The 20,481-nt window shown below is 35.3% G+C and overlaps 6 protein-coding genes and 1 non-coding gene across 7 annotated transcripts; 2 read left to right on the top strand and 5 right to left on the bottom strand.

The window, feature by feature from the left end:
• Positions 1 to 49: 49 nt before the first annotated feature.
• On the top strand, positions 50 to 2,110 carry RCO1 (Rco1p; the record flags this gene model as incomplete). The annotated part of the gene is made up of 1 exon (XM_003954715.1): positions 50 to 2,110. One exon carries the CDS (start codon positions 50 to 52, stop codon positions 2,108 to 2,110), a length of 2,061 nt encoding a protein of 686 aa, XP_003954764.1.
• A 66-nt stretch (positions 2,111 to 2,176) lies between these two features.
• On the bottom strand, positions 2,177 to 6,085 carry PDS5 (sister chromatid cohesion factor PDS5; the record flags this gene model as incomplete). Its single annotated transcript, XM_003954716.1, has 1 exon — positions 2,177 to 6,085. The coding sequence occupies one exon, from the start codon at positions 6,083 to 6,085 to the stop codon at positions 2,177 to 2,179; it is 3,909 nt and encodes a 1,302-aa protein (XP_003954765.1).
• Positions 6,086 to 6,925: 840 nt separating this feature from the next.
• Positions 6,926 to 6,999, bottom strand: KAFR0Atrna1V. The gene has a single exon. It is a non-coding gene; the product is annotated as a tRNA-Val (tRNA).
• An 838-nt stretch (positions 7,000 to 7,837) lies between these two features.
• Positions 7,838 to 10,180, bottom strand: CTF18 (Ctf18p; the record flags this gene model as incomplete). The annotated part of the gene is made up of 1 exon (XM_003954717.1): positions 7,838 to 10,180. One exon carries the CDS (start codon positions 10,178 to 10,180, stop codon positions 7,838 to 7,840), a length of 2,343 nt encoding a protein of 780 aa, XP_003954766.1.
• Positions 10,181 to 10,498: 318 nt separating this feature from the next.
• SEC14 (phosphatidylinositol/phosphatidylcholine transfer protein SEC14) lies at positions 10,499 to 11,569 on the top strand (the record flags this gene model as incomplete). Its single annotated transcript, XM_003954718.1, has 2 exons — positions 10,499 to 10,507; positions 10,664 to 11,569. 2 exons carry the CDS (start codon positions 10,499 to 10,501, stop codon positions 11,567 to 11,569), a joined length of 915 nt encoding a protein of 304 aa, XP_003954767.1.
• A 228-nt stretch (positions 11,570 to 11,797) lies between these two features.
• On the bottom strand, positions 11,798 to 14,785 carry NAM7 (ATP-dependent RNA helicase NAM7; the record flags this gene model as incomplete). Its single annotated transcript, XM_003954719.1, has 1 exon — positions 11,798 to 14,785. One exon carries the CDS (start codon positions 14,783 to 14,785, stop codon positions 11,798 to 11,800), a length of 2,988 nt encoding a protein of 995 aa, XP_003954768.1.
• Positions 14,786 to 15,259: 474 nt separating this feature from the next.
• On the bottom strand, positions 15,260 to 16,579 carry ISF1 (Isf1p; the record flags this gene model as incomplete). Its single annotated transcript, XM_003954720.1, has 1 exon — positions 15,260 to 16,579. The coding sequence occupies one exon, from the start codon at positions 16,577 to 16,579 to the stop codon at positions 15,260 to 15,262; it is 1,320 nt and encodes a 439-aa protein (XP_003954769.1).
• Between the last annotated feature and the right edge of the window lie 3,902 nt (positions 16,580 to 20,481).

Genomic DNA, 20,481 nt, shown 5'->3' on the forward strand with positions numbered 1-20,481 from the left:
GCACATAGATATAGAAGGGTTTTTAGCCTATTACACGTACATAGAAGTCATGAGCAAGCCCAATCCATCCCCCTCGGCAACTGTTATGACCCCTTCTTCAAGTTCCCAGTCGTTAAGAGGGCGCCCTAAGAGATCTTCATCCCAAAATATCGATTACAATTTGAAAAAGATAAGGAAGATTATAACTAGTGATTATGACGAGCCAACACCCAAATTGAATAACAACAGTACGGAAAATAAGCAATTTGAGAACTCAGTCGATGCCAACAATGACATTTTGAATGTGGCAACAGGTCTCCCATTGAATAAAGGGCCCACAGACAAAATTAAAAAGGAAAGATTATGGAATTTTAAAAGAATAACTTCTAGTGTTACTAATGGCGATAACAGTAACAATAAATTTGGTATACTTATGACAAAGCAGGAACAAGATAAAGACTATGACAATAACGATGATTCCTTTGCAAGCAGCATTGAAGCACGACTGTATATACCAAATTTGAAAACCAAGGAATCTAAAAATTTAGTCAAACCAAGTAATATGAGGCAAACAGACAAATTGCAGGATGGTCATGAGATCCCAAATGATATAACAATTGATAACTCTAATAAACCAATTTCTAAAAATATACATATCAAATTTAAAGAGTCAAATTTAAATGAAATGAAGAAAAGATTATTGGCAACTTCTAATAGCACCCTTGACGCTCCAAAATCGATTAGAACAACAGAAGAAGAAGAAGAAGAAGAAGAAGAGAACAGTGATGCTGATAACATACCCGACTTTGATAATGACGATTTTTGTTCCGCATGTTTACAAACTGGTTCGTTCCTGTGTTGCGATACGTGTCCAAGATCTTTCCACTTTCTATGTTTAGATCCACCAATAGACCCTAATCATTTACCCGAAGGTGACTGGTCGTGTCCAAGCTGTACTTTCAACTCAAAGTACCAGGTCAAGCCACATAATACCAATCATAATAACAGTAACACTAATACCCACTTAAACGCAAAATTGGTGAAACAAGACGAATTAAACTTCTTGAATGATCTTTATTCCAAGCATAGTACAAATCTATTTGGCAAACTCTTATTTCAATCAGAGAGCTTTAATCCAAAGCAATTTTCCCTACCGAACTCCATAAGGTCAATTTTCAAATCAACTAAATCTGACGAAAAGGGCAATTATATCGATTCCAATCTCCTGAAACTGCCACTTTCCAATAAGCAATTGTACGAATCTGCATATGGTCAGAGTGTAACCAAATTAGACTCTTATTATCCTGAAAATCATTATGATGAAAACAATAATTTGCTAATCTGTTATAAATGTAAGACAACAAAATTGGGAACATGGGACAATCCAGGTTCCTCACGACTGTTGATCAAATGTGATTACTGCAATACACCGTGGCACCTCGACTGTGTCCCAAATGTACCAAGGGCATCCTTAAAAAATTTAGGTAACAAATGGAAATGTCCTCTACATGCATCTACAACTAATGATAGAAATAGGAATTTGAGCAATCAAGATAATGAATTCAATGCTCTGCAATCGTGTCATTTTGAAAATGACGGTAATATCGAAGTTCAGTTACTAGATGAAATCACTTCAATCAGCAAGACTGTAGTGAATGATTTTGAAAATGACAAATTGCCCATTTTAAATGAAAATTCTATTAAATTGGATTTTTTAAATAAAATATTCAATTATAAACAGATTCAAAAGATCCATGATTTTAATTTACAAAAAAATCTAATCGATAAATTAACTAATATTCAAAAGCATAATGGTTCAAGAAATGAGGATACAAAGAACGCCGTGAATATTAATGATTTATGTCATTTACTTTATTTCAAAATTAGTAATGATCAAAACAGAGAAATGAGAAAGCTGTGGGATTTTAGTGAATTATGTAATCTTGCAGGCAATGAACTAAAAACCGAGAAGCCAGCCCTAAAAAGTCAAGAATTTAACAAGAAGATGAGTGAAAATGTTTTATTAGAGTCAAATGAGCTGAGCCAATTGTTGTTGATTAAGCATCTAATTCAATCAAAGCCAAAAGATGAAGTCATTAAATTTTTTAATTTAGATGACGAACATTCATAATTTAGTCTCAAGCAAAATACATTATATCATATACGTTTATATATTTATTTTTTTTTCAATTCTTTGTCAAAACATATCATCTTCCTCATCCTCCTCATCCTCATTGTAGTCTACATTTTTTCTCTCCCTCAAATTCTTTTTCAATGCACTCTCATATGATGAACCTCTAAGCTTCTTTGATTTTGGAATATATTCATCGTTATTTTCTTTATCAACCTCAGTATTATCTTCTCCATCGCTTATATCGTCACGACACTCTCTCTTCCGTTTCTTTGAGCCAACTGTACCATACTCGTGTGCGAGTAGCTTTTTTTGGGCCTTTTGTCTCTGTGTTTGAGACGCATAGATGATTTTGCCTACCTTATGCTTTATGTTATTGGACAATTTTTCGTTTATTTTAGGATTATTCAGATATGTCTTAAATGTAGATTGCGCTTGTTTGGCAGAGTTAAATGGTTTGAACAGATCACTTGGTAAATTCAATTTACCAGGATAAGCGGTATGCTGCCAACCCTTCTTGCTCTTAAGTTGGAGAAGAATCATCTGTGATAACTCTCCGATAATGTACATTTTTTCACTATTATTAGTGGTATCAGCAGCATTTTTAGTAGTGGAGTCGTTTGTCTCATTTACCTCGCCTTCTTCTTCCTTTATTTTATCCTGATAATTTTTAATTCTTTCAGACAAATAGTATAATAAACTGAAGTTTTCTTGGTTAGCAATCGAATCAAAGTAAAAAATCAAATAATCGATCGCCGTCGTTAATGAATGTAAATATTCTTCTTCATTTTCCTCATCCGAGGAGTTAAGCACGATATCTGGATGATGAGCTATACCATGTATTAGTCTTGGTAATACCCTTTCGAAAATTGTACCTTTCTTGAATGATGATTTATTGAATGTATAGTTTATCCACGTCTTTATTGACATTTTCAGTTCAACCTCCGGTTCATAGGCAGTGAAAAAAATAAGAAGCAAGAATTTGATCGATATTAACTCCGAACTAATGTAATCTTTTAATTTATCAATAAAGGTTTTTCTCGCATTCATTGATTCATCTTCCACTAAATTAATTAATTTTATGATGTCACTCGATTTTATGAACTCATTAAGATTTGAATTCTTAGCTATTTTCAAAATTTGTAAACCAGCCATTAATCTCAACCTCTCTTGATAAATATTTGGAGTTGGATAGTTCTTTTCGTCAGATTCAGGGATTAATTCACCACCGCTAGCAATTAGGTAGAAGAATAACTTTACTGTCTTCTCAGTAAATGCCTTAGCTAGTTTATTTTCCAGTACATCAGGAGCAATTGACCTCAGCTTGTTGGTAAACAGTTTTAAAACGTTGATCTTGCAATTTAGTGCCAAAAATGTATTTGTACTGTAGTTCTCATCAATTAAAGAGTAAGTATCTTTTGCTTCCTCCTCTTGTTCGTTGAAAATGTCATTCCCCACCACGTCGTTAGCCAACAAAACCTCTTTTATCAAATAACTTACAATATCAGTAGACTCTTTGTCGAGGATTTCAGGTTGAAATCTGAAAATCTCCATCAATACCACAATGTGTGACGAAAAATTCTCAGAAGTTTTCTTGTTCAATGGTAATATTAGATTTTTTATAGTACTCAAGTATTTTTTAGAATTTGGAGATAACAATATGATTTTGATTGCATACTTACAGGTAGTTAAGTTAGCAGATGTAGAAAAATCTTGTAATCTGGTAAATAAAAACGTGTCATCAAAATCTAGTTGTTCTGGTAGGGTTTTCGTTATCTTATATAGGGTCCTTAAAGCTTCATTCAGCGGTAACGTTTCAGTCGTACTTTCTTCGCCATTTTCTGCATCGTTGAAGTCCTTGACAACATTTGTTAACGTCCTTATCTGATCTTTGAATAATGTAGCATTGACTTTTGAAATATTGTCCAATAGTTTTCTCTTTAAGGCAACCTCATCGAAATTTAAAGTATTATTTGAACTTTTGGAGAAATCTAGTACTAACCCGATATTTGAAACGTTGTAAATTAAAGGTGATGCCCTATAGAGTAGGATAGTCAATTCGTTACATAAGTCCTTTGGCATAATTGTCGAAACTGAAGGTATGTCATAATTTCTGAATAGCGCCGGATCCCGTAGTTTTTTCGTGAGTTCGTTAAAACTGTTTCTCAATATGGGTATCGTTGTGTCATTAGAGATACATATTTTAATCAGGTAAAAAATTCTCTTATCATTCAATTCTTTCAAAATATTTAAGGATTCTGTCGTTTTATTAGGGTCAGCCATGCCTGCCGATAACCATTCGACTGTTTTACGATATTTGACCATAGTATCTTCGTTAAAGTTGGTGGACGCTTCCTTGTTCAAATCTTCACTAAATTGAACGAATTTTGATAATGCGATCGACATTTTTAACTGTCTCTTATTGAAAGCAAAAAAGGAGGAATATGCTTTATTATCAAAGTGAGACATTATTGTTAGCATGCGGCCGACTCTTTGCTTATTATCTAGATTAAATGGGAGGAATAAATCTTCAAAAATAATCCTATCAACTTGGGAATTGATATTAGGATCATTGATATAATAAAGATTGAATACAGCTGCTGGAAATGTATCCACAATTTCCCAAATCGATTTATTAGCAGACGTTCTTTCGATCTTATCAATCGATTGGGAGTAAAATTTAGCTACTGCTGCTATACACACTTCTCTTACTTCCCTATTCCTTTCTCTTGTTAAATGTAATAACGATGCAAATATGGCAGGCTCTTTGACAGATTTCCAAATATCTTGCACAGAAACTTCATTGAAAACGTCAACTGACAGTCTACGAACCCGGTAATCAGCGTCAATAAAAGTTTTACAAAGCGCTTTATTGATTTCTGGGCTTATATCATCTCTAGCACGTAAAATGGCTGGTATCATTTCGATCCACTGTATTCTAACTTCAGGACTTATATCTGCAATTTTTGATATCCAGCTCTGAAATGTGTCTGGATGGGTAGTAACAAAATTTAGCTCTGAATCAACGCTTATTAGTTGCCCTACCAATTTTGTAGCCAATCTTCTTATTATTTCATTTGGAGACGATAATTCATGGTAGATAAAACCAAGTACGGACGCAACAAGCTCGGGAACGGTTCCCCATAGTCTAAGAGTTAGTTTATGTAATTTTTCTATTGTTCTTGTCATTTTATTTTTAGAATCATATGAATTTGCATTTTCTTCATCACTTGTAACTTGATAAAAGATCTCAGAGTAATATTTAGTCAAGTGTCTGCTCATCCTAGTTGAATATTGATCGCAAAGGATCAAACTGATTTCATAACCGCAATTTGATACAGTAACTAGCCCTTTGGGGATTTCTTCTGGATTATACGTTAAAAATTTATTAAAGATTAATTTTGATACCGATAGTGGTAAGGTATCAAATTCGGAAATTATTTCTCCAAGAACGCCAGAAATTACTCCGTATAGTTTAGGTTGGAATGTTTTATTATCGTCATAAAATATTTGGAACAGCTCCTCCAGTAATCTGCTTGAATTCGGTAAATCAGTGATTAAAACGATCGATCTATATTCTAGTAGCTTCGTAATCAAATATGTCTGTTGAACATAGTATCCGTTTTCCGGATATCCTAACTCTTCAAACTGTACAAGAAAGAGTTTTACGATATCTGTTAACTGGCTATCAGTGTATGGTGCATCCGGTGCATACAATCTTAGAATATCACTGAGACAACAACCAACAAATGCTCTGATACCATTATCTTTGTGTTTGAGTAGCTTCTTGCTTGATAGATCTGTTCGATATTGCTCTAAAGATTTCAAATTAACATTATCCTGGACCAAGGTGGAAAGCTCCTCATGTAAGCTTGAAAGCCGTGATAGTAGCTCAGTAGTTGCAATTAGATTGTCTGCGGTTGAGATAATTGACTTATTGAACTGAATATTGACTTTAGATTTTCTTTCAGCCATGAAGATAAGCGGTTCGTTGTATTATTAGCGTGATAGTATATTTTTGCCTTTGGGTGGGTGTCTTGTAAACTGATTCTTTATATGCCTGAAACGCGTCACTTTTTTATTTCCCATTATTTGTCTTCCATCAAGATCGGGAAATTTATTTTACGCGTCTGTCACCAATGTTTATAGTGAAGCATATGAATGAGTGGAAGACCAATCTATTGGCTATTTAGATATTTCTAAATGGCTCAATGAGAATTACGTAGCCACAAAAGATATAAATAGTTTATTCGGGTTTGTAGATTTTGTACTTCGATAAATTAGTTTTGGTTCATAAAACTGTCAGTCTGTCGCGGTTCATCAGGAAAATCAAATAACTAAAGGGGCAAACGTGCATGGCACAAGAAGATATATATCTACGGACTACTGATACAAGTATTCGCCATTGATAAGAGCTGGAGTAGAGAGCATGCTCGGCTTTTATTGTTACCAAGACAAGAACCCACAAAGTAGTCATCGAGTGGAGCATTCTTTGATGGCCTGTTATTTGATTATTAGACACCCAAGATAATGTTATGGAGGTATTTTGAAACACCCTTGTTTGTCCTTTAATAGCGAAAAAGAGTACCCGACCGTACTTCCTCTTGCTTCTGGAAAGAGATGTGATGTCTTAATTTTTTCAAAAGCATGTTATATTTGAACAAATTTGACGACATAGGTTTACTATACGCCTACTAGTGAGCACGCATAGAATAGGAAATGATTTGAAGCAATTCAGCCACTACTTCACCAATAAAATAAAGCCCCGCTGTTGAGCTTCTTCTAACAAAAAAAATTGTAACCAAAAAGAAATAATGATTTCGCCCAGGATCGAACTGGGGACGTTCTGCGTGTTAAGCAGATGCCATAACCAACTAGACCACGAAACCGTATTTTCTTGGTTTTTATTTTAAAAAAGTGTTACATATGTTCGCCATAGCTATACAAAGCATACCTGCCGTCAAGCGCACCAGTACATCACATATAATGGAATTCGCCAACTCTAAGTTGTACTCTAACTTTTTGGTACAACTTGTTGCCCCCCTCAGTCAACTAGATCTCATAACCAACCCCATGATGCCTCTCATGACTGCTTGCAATACTAAGAATAACGGTGACCGTGCAAGGTCACTCCAGGTATTAAATTCTGTACCTCAGAATATAACACGCCTTTCGGAAGCTAACATAAAGCGAAGGGCTCATAGTCATTTTCGCTGGGAAAAGTTGTCTCAAAGGGACAGTCCAGTTACCACATTTATACAAAGTCACAGACTAAGGGGTAATGACAAGTTAGATCCCATCCTTTACATATTTCTAAAATGAGTAAAGAAATTCGAAGTGTTGTTGAACACTCGGACAGTTTTTATCTACATAAATAGGCACTATCTTTACATTTGATAAACAATGAGCTGATCTGAAAACTTAAGCTTACGAGCAACTTCCGTAGTTACCTCCATGATTGCTATGAGCGTCTGGTTAGGGTTAGTACTATTTCAAATAAGAGAGATCAAGTAGTAGCTTGAATAGAAGAATATAAAATTCATGTATAAATACGCTTGTATATATTTATATATCTTGCATGATTCCGTGAGCAACGTAGTAAATGTTTCACAGCCCAAGCACGGCATTCATAGGTTAGAGTTCTGTAAACTTTTTTCCACAAAATATGTCTAGTAATGGTAAAAGATTACATAAGGATCGAATTTGAATATGATCCAATATTGCTCTTTACTGCCAGAGAGAATTCCATGTTACATTTTTCCTGACGGCATTCGAAAAACCAGCCTTATACTTTATCCACATTCTAGAGTTTTCACCGCTGCTTCTATTTTTATGACCTGCTTTATCATCATCTCCTTCCTCTTTTGCATTACTATTTGCGCTGATAAAAGAAAGTTTTCCTTTTGTAGAGTTGCTTACCGGACGAGAGTCATCTTCATTATTACTATTTTTCTTCATAGATGCGTATTGACTTTTAAAGAAATCGATTGTATTACCTGCATTATTAGAAACTTTAGCTCTTTTATTCCTTGCATCTTCTTGTATAGATTTTTCCCTTAATACTTGATCTAAATGTCTTTTTTTCACACGTTTCTCTTCAGATTTTGCCAACAGTAGTTGGAAGTTTCCTGTTCTTTTATTCATGGCTTCTTTCATCCGCTTTTGATCAAGTAAGGCAACCTTATGAATAGGTGGTGTCACGCCTAGAACGGTTCTGAATTCAGAAGAATCATCGTTCATATTTGCTAATGTAAGTTGCATGTTTTTTAGTATCCCCAATAAATTTTCTATGATAATGTTTTTAACTTTAACATTTTTGATTTTTGTTAAATCAGTCGAAATCATATAATCCACATAAGGTAGTACTTCAAATATTAGGGATGTTCTATGAATAAAAGCGGCCATACCAGGAGACTCTGTTTTGATAGCTTGACATATTGAATTTACAATATCTAAATTGGCTCTTGTAACCTCTCTTTGTTCAAAATCCATGTTTTTAACCCTAAGATCAGTCTTATTGGCAATATCACCAAATTTTTGGAAAAACATTAAAGGAACACTCGAGGAATAACGTAAAAGCTCACCATTATGCTCGAATAATGATTTGAACATTAAATCATGGAAATACAACCAATCTGAAATTTCGGCAGGCTTCATAACACCAATATCTGAATATTTAACAGATGGGAATAAAGTAAAGCAACCATATAAAATTCTATCATAGTTGCCGTTCATTTCAACTTGCCTCAACAAATCGCTAAATTGATCTTTAGGGCTTCGGTGCGGATCTTTTCTAAAGATCTGGTTCACAAGTTTAAACCATGATATGGAAATATCTTTACCATTTGTATCCCAAGAAGAACTGTCGTTTTTCTCGGGTGAAATTTGGTTCAGAGATCCTGAGTTGGTTGCCATGAATTGCAAATTATTTATACAATTTCTGACATCACCTTGAGCCAAGTCAATTAGATCATTTATGGTTTTTATTGGAACATCTAAACGTTCTTTACTGCAGATATGTTCCAACCTCTCCTGTAATGCGTTATCAGAAGGCCGTTTAAACGATATTATTTCGCAATGTTGTTTTAATTTTTCCAATGCAGGTGCATAAAGATTGTTACAAATGGCTATAATTGGACGAACAAGAAGATTCTTTCTTCTTTTCTTATCTTTTGATTTTGTTTGTGTATTTGCCAAATATCTCAACCTATTTGTAGCTTTGTTATCTTTATTTATAATGTCAATTAATACTCTAATGAACCCACTTTCAACACTTCCATCAATTTCATCTGCAATAAGACACACGGGACTATCACTAAAGGTATGGTTGAATAATGTGTTATGGACTTTATCTTTTACGAATTGGCCGGCTCTTTCGTCACTCGCATTGATTTCTGCCACGGAAAATCCAGCCTGTTTGGTGACAACATGAGCTACGGAGGTCTTACCGATACCTGGAGGTCCATGAATGAGTAAAATTTTCTTATTTGGTCTTTGTAGAGGATCCATGTCAACAGTAACTTCATTATTGTGAGTCTTCTGGGGTAATTCTGGCAATTGCTCTTTGAATACAGCATATGACCATTGTCTTAGCCATCCCAATATTCGTCTATTCGTCTTCTCGTTTCCCACAAGATCTATAAAAGATTTAGGCCGCCATTTCTCTACCCACAACTTTTGCGGTCTTTTCTTAGAGTTAGTACTAGAGAGTACATTTGCCCTCTCTTCATCATTGTTGCTTTTAGCACTGATTGCATCTAGCAGATTGTTAATATTTATACCATACGAGTCATCACCCTTCCATTCTTGTCCATTACTAGAATAGGCACCAGCCACGGAAAACTCGCCAGACGCCGTTTCGTTGGCATTCCTCATCTTCTTCTTTTGCAACTGCACCGTCTGACCAGAAGAGGATATAAATTGGTTTATAATCTCCCCGCTCGAAGTATCTTCCTTTTGCTTTCCAAAATCAAATAAGGATGATTCTCCCAGAGTCTCTAATGATGGTAGACCCTGAAATGCCGGACTGCCCGTAGCAGATGGTGTGGGAAGCGGGTGCTGCGTATCCATGAGCTCTCAATCTTGCTGTGGAGGCCTATATCGATGCTCTTCCTGACTATAAATGCACATCAAAACTGGGCTTCACACTTTTTTTTGACGCGTTTTGATGAGTAAACTGCCGTGTATAACGAGCTCTACTTTTTTTTTTTTTTTCGATGGGAAAATTTCAGCAAAAAAAAAAAAAAACGAAAAAGTGAACAACGAAGAAAAAAAAAAGCTGATTCGACCATTATAGTCATTTTTAAAGTGGTTAGTAGTTTGTGTTCTTATTGCCACATACAGTGCATCGAAAAACCACTACCCTTCCTGTATTGATATTAGGCTCCAATGATTACTGTATGTTGTACAATACATCTTTTTTTGTTTTTACTAGCCAGGAACCTTTAATTGTTTGCCATTGAAGGTACTTTTTTTTTTTAGTGGAAGTTTCTTTTTTATTGAGAGCAAAGTTAATACTAACAGTAACAATTGAATTCCTGTGATTGATATTAGGCACAAGAAAAGGAAATTCTGGACTCCTATCCACAAATTTGTCCTCAAGGTTCTTTACCAGGTACTCCAGGTAATTTAGACGAGGCTCAAAAGAGCGCACTGGAAGAATTTAGAAGAGAATTACAAAACGCTGGTTTTGTCCAACGTCTTGATGATGCTACTTTACTTCGTTTTTTAAGAGCTAGAAAATTTGACGTCAAATTATCTAAAGAAATGTTCGAAAACTGTGAAAAGTGGAGGAAAGATTATGGCACTGACACAATTCTGGAAGATTTCCATTATGAAGAAAAGCCATTGGTTGCTAAATTTTATCCACAATACTATCATAAGACAGATAAAGATGGTCGTCCAGTCTATTTTGAAGAATTAGGTGCTGTCAATTTAACTGAAATGCATAAAATTACCACTGAAGAACGTATGTTAAAAAATTTAGTTTGGGAGTATGAATCCGTTTGTAAATATAGATTACCCGCTTGTTCTAGAGCAGCAGGTGTCTTAGTCGAAACTTCATGTACCGTAATGGATTTAAAGGGTATCTCTATCTCAAGTGCTTATAGTGTGTTGTCCTATGTTAGAGAAGCTTCTTACATTAGTCAAAATTATTATCCAGAACGTATGGGTAAATTTTATTTAATTAATGCGCCATTCGGTTTCTCTACTGCATTTAGATTATTCAAGCCTTTCTTAGATCCTGTTACAGTTTCAAAGATCTTCATTCTAAGCTCTTCATACCAAAAGGAATTATTGAAACAAATTCCTGCAGAAAATTTACCAACCAAATTTGGTGGTAAATCAGAAGTCGATGAAGCCACCGGTGGTTTATACTTATCTGATATTGGTCCATGGAGAGATGCAAAATTCATTGGTCCAGAAGGTGAAGCTCCTCAAGCATTTTCTTTGAACTGATTGATATCTTTTTTTTCAGTTCGTAATTTCTCACTCTAGTTCACTGATAATAAAGGTTCTCTCTATTTTTTCTCCATAAATATATAACTTTATTTATACACATTTCAATGAATAGCAAATATGATTAGATTTATTCTCTATATAGAGCCACAACTCCTCTCATTTCAATTAAATTACAACTTTTATCACTTTTCTCGGCTTACATAAATATAAATGTAAATACCAGTTCTAAATATCTAGGGATGCCATTCCATTTCTAGCTTCTTCAACATCAGCATGCTTAAAATTCATTTCCTGGTCATGTTCAAGTTGTCTTGCAAAATTATTATCTAATGGAGCTTCATGGTTCGTTTGAACATTACCTCCCCTCTTATTAGTAAACTGCGTAGGTTCTTGTTTCATATGGTCAAAATTCCAATAATTGTTCTGTAAATAAGATGAAAATCCATCATTTGGTGGAAATACATTGTTAATCCCGTTCTCCATTGCACCTCCACCAAAGCTCATCATACTCTGCGTATCAAATTCTTGCAAATTGGAGAACCCTCCCATACTTGAATCGAAATCAAAATCAAATTGAGCCTTGAAGCTGCTTCTGTTCTGTTGACGGTTGCGATTTGGTTGTGGTTTAGTCAATTGGACTGTAGATAATTGTAAATTATCTAGTGGACCTTCAACTAAACAACCTTTTTCTCTGAAATGTATCAATAAATGGTTCCATAGTAAATTTCTAGATAATGATCTTGGATTACCTAAAATTATTAACCCATATTTGGCACGAGTTAAACCAACATTTAAACGACGAGGATCACGTAAAAACCCAATGGCTTGCTGTTCATTAGCACGAACACAAGAAAGAATAATGTAATCTTTTTCACGACCTTGGAACGCATCAACAGAAGCAACTTCGACTTTTACATAAAGATTTTTGTCCAAAACACCATTCATTTGCATATATTGTAGGATATATGCTCTCTGGCCTTCATATGGCGTAATAACACCGATTTGTTCTGGCTTGACGCCATCTTTGAATAATCTAGTAATGATACGTTCGCAGTTCATAGCTTCTATTCTATTCAAATATGATGTACCATTTGCTGAAATTTCTTCTCTACCATAGTTTGCCCAAAACATCATTGGAACACCATGGATAGGCCATGGGAAAGTACTGTTAGAAACAGTTCTTTGTTCTATCGTAACACCATTCTGTAAACTACCTTCATAGAACATATTACTTGGAAATTCACTCAGATTTGGATTCATACGATATTGTACTTCTAACCTAATTGGAACGTGGCCTAGGGAGATCAACCTTTCAAATAGAGATTGCCTTAAACCTGCATCTGCGGCTTTTCTTTCCAAAATAACTGGTCCCAATTGCTGATGATCACCAACTAAAATGACCTGTTTAGCCCCCTTTACAATTGGGATTAAACATTCCGGTTCAGAAGCTTGAGTACTTTCATCAATCAGAACAGTTCTGAACTTGGCATCCAGTCTCTTGTCGCCTGCACCTACACAAGTGCAACAAACAACATCAGCCTTTGCCAAAATCTCAGATTCAGCTTTCCGTACTAGTTTGACAAATCTCTTGGTGTCAGCTGCAGAGAGTTCCCCGATTTCATCCTTCATCTTCAGTAGTTTCTTTAACTCACCTTGAGAACTTCTTGCAACCAGGTTATGCAAAGCCAAACTAGAAACAGAACTTTCTACATCTTCCCTAGATTTGGCAGTTAAACGAACAACCTTCAAGCCTAAGTCTCTTAATTTTGCTGCAAGATGGTCAACAGCAACATTGGAAGGAGCACAGACCAGAATTCTATCTTTATGAATCTTGGATAGATGATATACTATAGTAGCTGATGTAACAGTCTTACCAGTACCTGGAGGTCCTTGAATCAAAGACAAAGGTCTTTGTAAAACTTTCTTTACCGCATTTGATTGAGAATCATTTAACTTTGTAAATTGGGGGATAGACATTTCTTTTGGCAATGGAACATCAAATGATATATCTACTACCTCATGACCCAGAATTTTGTAGTATAAATAGCCAGAAATTGATTTCTTATCAACTGCAAACTTTTTCAACGCATCTTGCATTCTGTCATAAGAAGTACCCTTCCAAATGAATTCTGCAGTGAAACCAGATGTTAAATGGATTGGAGGTGGTGTTTTACTAGGTTTTAATTCTAAGGTAAATGTATCCTGGAAACTATTAGGTAAACGAACAATATAACCTCTTCCTTCCCAATCAGGATGATTCAAGCCGGAATACCACAGAATCATTTCATCCCCTACAGCAACTTTTAATTCATTTGATTCAAAAGTGGATAATGAGAAAGAGGCCAAATGCCTATTGTTTAAAGCTAAGGACCATGTAACTGATATATGCTCCAAAGCCTGAGATTCTTTCAGTTGCTTATCATAATCTGCCTCCAATTTTATTAGAGGACCGTAAGATCTTTGATATTCATATGCATCCTGGTATCTCAGCAGTAATGGAGATATTTCTTCCTGTTCTTCTGGAGCATCTATATCGTTAATGGTAGCATCTTTATTTGATCTCCATTTAGCTTCTAACTTTGAAATTTGACTTGGGGTGATTAAACGGGCCTTGACTTTGTCTTCCTCCGTTGGTTCTTCAGCTACCCATGATAAAAATTGTCTCTCTTCAATTAGTGGCTGCCATTGATCGGTATCCCAATTGGCATTTTTGGTCTGCGCACATGGAGTTCTACATAATAAAACAACAACAGCTTCACTCTTTGCAGAGACAAATCCCAATAAGAAAACATTTTTCCTACCACAATTATAACATTCCAGAACAGTATCGCCGAGATCAGATTCAGGATGCAGAGAAACCACATTATGATGGGATAACACTAAGTGGTTAACAATGTGCGAACTATTGGTTCCATTTTTTGAATTACAAAACCATTTGTTGCAACTATTACATTTTATGACACATGTTGGGGAATCAATACCACAATATGCACAGGCATGTTCATTTGCCTGTTGTAAAGCGTGAAGTTCGGAAGTTTTATCCTTTAAATCATCTTCTGTTATGACCTGTTCAACTCTGTCTTCTTCTATCTCCAGGTCTAGGTCTAGGACAACCGTCTTCATGTTTGAGTTACTAGACGTTCTCTGTAAATCGTAACCTTGAGTAAAGTTATTCTCAGCGTTACTGAGAGCATCGTTACTGAGACCAGACATTCAATAAATATGAATAATTAACAGTTGTCAGTTAAACTTAACAGCTCAAGACGAGTCCTTTATAAAGCTTGGTTTGCGGTCTTTATGGAGTAAGTTTTAACTGATGCATTAACAGATTACATTTTTCGAAAAATTAATCTGGAAAATGATCATTGCAAATGCAATAAGAATTTTAACCCGGATTTTATTTTTTCCGCTAATATATTGTATATAAAAGAATAATAACCACTAGATGAGATGATCAATTAATATGCTAATCATTGAATTTCAAAGGCTATTAAAATTGTTTATTGAACCTTAATAAACTGGCTACAAAAAAAATCAATATAGTAATATATTGTGATGTATATACACCACAATTCACCCCAAAAACGAAAGTAAGAAAACCTGGAATGCCCAATCTGATGTATTCTTTGAGAGTGAAAAGTAGAACAGAGAAAATGAAAGAAAAAATATCCAAGACTTGAGTAATCTTTAATTAGCAAAAGAATTTGCCAAGGAGTTTTTAATGAACGAAGTTCTTCTATTCTGAAAGTTCAAGAACGGAGGTCTCACCTGGGCTTGATTCTGTGAACGCTCTTTCTTCAACTTTGGAATTGCTACCATATTCAATGTATCTGATAAAGATGAGGAAGATGATGTTCTTGAAGAGTTTAAGGAGACGTTGTCAAAACTTTCATCAACGTTCAGGGGACTTGATACACTTGGGGTTTTTGAGAGTAAATTTTCGGTGGTATTTGTCATGTTGTCATTAGTTAAGTCATTATCATTAATATTATCGTTAATATTATCATTATTGCAATTAAATTGCTTCTTTAAATTATTGTTCTCAGAGGTGGATAATTCATCTAGGGCGCAATTAACATATTTTTCAAGACCATAAACATGACTTGGAATGGCGTAGCAGGATGAACGTCTGGTTAATGGGGAAGGAATATTAGAATTTTGTCTCGAATGATGGTTGCTCTTACTATTATCCGAGATATTGATATTGTTATTATTATTATTAGTAGTAGTAGTGTTTGAAGTATTATTAATATTATTACAATCGATGGTACTTGTTGTTATTGGCACTAATGAATTTGCACGCATCTGTAATGCGGGATGTCTTTTGATGTCAGTTGATTCTTCCCATACCATAACGTCAGGATGCAGTTGTGATTTGGATGGTTTTCTTGATAATTGATGAATGAAAGCACAGCTGTTTGTTCTCGTTCTCTTAAAGGGAGTGGTAGATCTTGCTGGACCCTTTTGACTTTCGAAAGCATTTGTCTTTGATCTTACGAGTCTTGGTTGTGGTTGTGCGAAATGTTTGTAATTAATGCTATTATTTGAATGCTTATCATATTTATCTTGAGGTATATGATTTGGGAATGTTTGTATCTTTCTTAATGAATCAATATTACTATCATGAAAATTCGTTGGGATATTCTTTTGATAATTACTTATGTTGTTACCATTTTTTGAATTTGTTGTACACGTAATTTTCAAGAAATCTTCATTAAATATAGAATTCCTTGATAATGCTATATGGTTTGAAGGATGCTTGTTGTCGATACCAAAATGATTGCTATTGTTTTTAGGAGAAGTTGGAATATCAACTGATTCAACAGAGGGTGGACGGTTAAAATCATCCACTGAAGCTATTACAGTTGTTGTACTATTATTATTTGTATGTAAATTACTACGATTTGAATCATTTAACTGGTAACTGAAAGCTTCTTCATCTTCGTAATCGCAGGCTTGAGAGCAGGGATCTTGTACGCCACGTTCAAAGATATTCAAAGCTGACATTGTCTTTTTATTGTAGTATGAAAGTAGTATACTTGCTTTATCAGTCAAAGAATGAATGATTGATTATTTAAATGAACGAACTTATGAACTACAAAGGAAGAAAGAAATTTGTTTACGATTTATGGTATATATATATGTGCGTATGTGCGTCAGTATTTACTGCAAGATGAGAGAAATTTAATTTACTAAGAAAACAGCAGAGGGTCATGGAATTCTAATTACGATGTTAGTTAATAGTCGAGATGTAGGGAGTTCGAGAAAATTAAGAGAGAGAAAGTGGCAGTACTCAGAGTAGAAATAGTAGTAAAAAAAACCAAGCTTTCTTTAAAGTTTGAAAGAAAGGAAGCATCGCGAGATAAACCTTGGTTTCGTCTATTTCTCGTGATATACATTACATAGAGAAATTGAAGAGAGAGATGTGCAGAGGAGATATAGTGAAGGGACGAGAAGAAAGCTCATTCATGCGTCTCTTGAATATGAGACACATTTTTTTTTCTCTTGAAACACTTCGCTTCAGCCAACTAGTGGCAATCCTAGAGGTTGCTCCTATTACTTCTCCGGGTGCTGAGTAGAACCGCTCGCAAAGGCTGCTTGATATGAAGAGAAAATCTGCATATAAATTGTATTTGGCTGCCGGACCACCCAAACCTCTGAGTAGAGTCGGAGATCGGTAGAAGGGCCGGCACTATGAAAAGGGCGGAGAAGTGAGGCGAAACAAGCGCAAAAAGGAAGGAAATGGGAGAAGTGAGTTGAGAGATAGACAGAGACAGCAAGGGGAAAGTAGAAGGATATGCAGTAAGGCAAAAATGGATTGGGAAGTTTAATTTCCCCATACTCTCTGGTTCTATATGGGGAGAACAGTAGTAACGGTGGTAAGTAAGTCGTTAGTAGAAGTGAGACAAATCCAACAAACTAATTTTTTTTTGCGACAAGGGAAACTTTAAATCTAACCCTCTCGTATATGTACTGAGTTCCAGTTGTTTATTTGGCTTTCTTCCGGTGGTATCCAAAACTATAAACATCATCGAGGGGAAGGAGGATGTTTCAGATTGTGTTGGGCACCTTAGTCGATAAATAAAACCGCTATCTATTCATAGAAACTTGAGATAAATTACCGCGCCTATGTAGAATCAATCTGATGTACCAAGAAAGCGATATTTCTTTTAGAGTATCCATTGAAATTTTACTCGAAAATCACACGATTGCATTCGACGGCCATCCCCTCCTCATCGGGTAATTCATAATCAGAAAGAAGATGCCTACAAGTATTATTAATATCGGTATGGCGATATACAATATTCCCATTCTTCCAGATTGCGATTTCATGTTGTATGAAAATCGAAGTGCATTTTACTGTGACTTAGCAAAACCCAAAGAAAAATATGCCCATTCCGTTGGTAAAAGGGAGAAGAAGAAAGTGATCGGAAAAGAAACGGCAATACATTATTTTGTTTTTGAACTCAACCTAGGGTTCATCCAGTTCTTGCGGTGGTGCATTCTTCATTACTCCGATCCGTAACGAAAAAATCATCTTCTTTCTCTTTATCTTAATTTACTGAGGCAAAATACATAGCCGCACGGGGTGTGGGTTATCTGCCCGACTCTTTTTCTTGATAGTTTTTCCCCCCGCGGTTTTTTTCCAGTCGGTAAATTATTCTGGGGAAAAAAGAAATCCAATCTTCGAGGAGTCTTCCGGGATTTGTTACATAATCAGTTGGTCTGGTCCTACGGTTGTTTCTCGCATTCCTTTTAGATTTTTGTTTGCCAAGAATTTTTTTTGTTTTACTATTCTAAATAGCAAAAATTGGATTGTGAGGCACATCATACCGATTGATTATTGCAAATCTCATCGATTCGATAAAAGCAATATTTCACTTCTTACGCATAAGCCCGTCTTGATAGATAAGGATAATGGATCAATTATAAACTCTACATTTATTTTGTATCGTATAACAAACAATTATTCATTTCGCCCGTATCCTTCCCTCATTCCCTTATTGTTTTACCTTTTTGATAATATTACCAACTAAACCTTCTTTTTTTTGCTCACATTAATAAAGTACCCGCAATTATAACTGCGCCGGAACGAACTAAATTTCCTCCTGCGACATTGGTCGGCTGCTGGGCAACAACACCAGTTGTACTATCTAGTTGACAATCATCAATGATTTTTGAAACTGTGAGGACGGTAGAAGATGCAGAAGTAACAGTCTTGAAAGTTGCAGATCCAGTTGAAGATGCACATAAGTCAAATACACAACCATATGACGAAGTAACATTATCTAAAACAAATTTATTAGAATCAAAAACTGCTTTAGTGTAGATCCTACAAACATTACCACCGTCGACAAGTGCAAAAAAACTTTTTCCCGTTATAGGCAAAAGCCCTTAATTAATAGCAGACTCTTTAGTGTCATCTGATTCTGAACGTTCTTTGATTGAACCATTGCATTCAAACGTTGTAAAAGTGCTGTCAGAAAATTTAGCAATTCGGCATCAGTAACTACATCAGAAAACTCAATGGATGTTCTGCCAAGGACAATAACTCCACCGTCATTATATAAAACAGACATGTGAACATCCAAACCTGATGCAATTCATAAGAAATCGAATGTTTCAGAACTAGCCAATACTAATTTTGGAATAGCAAAAATGGTGCTATTAAAGTGAATGTTATACCCTATCGGCCTAACGGTCTTGATGCTATTTTTACTATATAATTGAAAATACATTACTTTTCACCGAGTTCATAAAATTTTTAAACATTTTTCTTTTCCATTCAACTTGATCTTATAATCAGCTTGAATTTTCTGCTTACTTGTTCAATTATCTATTAATAATCGAAGTAACATTACAGTAGGGTTCATATTAAGACTCGACAAGATAAATATACATCATGGCTGTATACCGCTACAAATGCAGATGTGATGACATAACTTGTATAATGTAAATGTTGGTGTTATTATCATAAATGGTCGGATTTGATGAACAATTTACGATTGTTCTTTGTCCTGGAAGCGGACGCGAGAGTTCTCTCTTTCTCACACATTTATTACCCAAAACGGTATATAATAGACAAATAGCTATTTGATATTACTATAAAAAAGAATTGGTTGTTTCAAGATATCAAGGGTCGTTTGCACACTAAAAGATTGACCAGGGTTTGTTATATCTTGCTATTTTCCGCACTTTAACATATTTAATCATACTAATAGAAGAGAGGTCCCATGTTAAATACTCGGATAAACTTTTTCGAAAAGGGCAAACACTTGCCATACTTTCATTTGAACAAGTCTGCCTTATCCGTGATTATTTGTCTTGTGGGATGAACAAATTGCAAGGAATCATTCCGTAATTATAATAGAAAAAGAGGAGGTGGAGGTGAGTCTGTTTTTTTTGACAGTAGTAGAATGATTATTTCTTTTTTCTCAATTTTCAGCTCAAAACTTTCAATATCGCTAACACTTTGCTAAAGGAGGCAAGAACCACTGAAAATCCGTCGTACACTGAGGGAGGGAAAAGTCAGCCTGGCTTTCCTCCCCATTCTTCTCATATAATTAAAGAGGGTGCTAAATGTTTCAAACACACCCGTTAGAATTAATTACCAGTACAAGTATCAAGTCAGCCGTAGCTCCTTGTCGCTGACCCTGATTTTTGTTGTATGGTAGCATTCTTCTTTCATAGTGGATCAGACCCACGGCCATCGCACTCTTAAAAATTACACTGGGAGGATTCCTGTCGCGCAAACATAGCGATCGCCAGGGAATAAATTTCGTTGCCATAACAAACATAGCAACTGGTTTCAAAGAAGAATTTTTGCAACAGGATCGATTCTACGCTCATTCTCTCACTCAATGGTCAAATTATGTATATATCTCTCTCTTTTTTTTACCTCTCTCTTC

This window comes from Kazachstania africana, chromosome 1 (genome assembly GCF_000304475.1).
Source record: "Kazachstania africana CBS 2517 chromosome 1, complete genome".
NCBI lineage: Eukaryota > Fungi > Ascomycota > Saccharomycetes > Saccharomycetales > Saccharomycetaceae > Kazachstania > Kazachstania africana.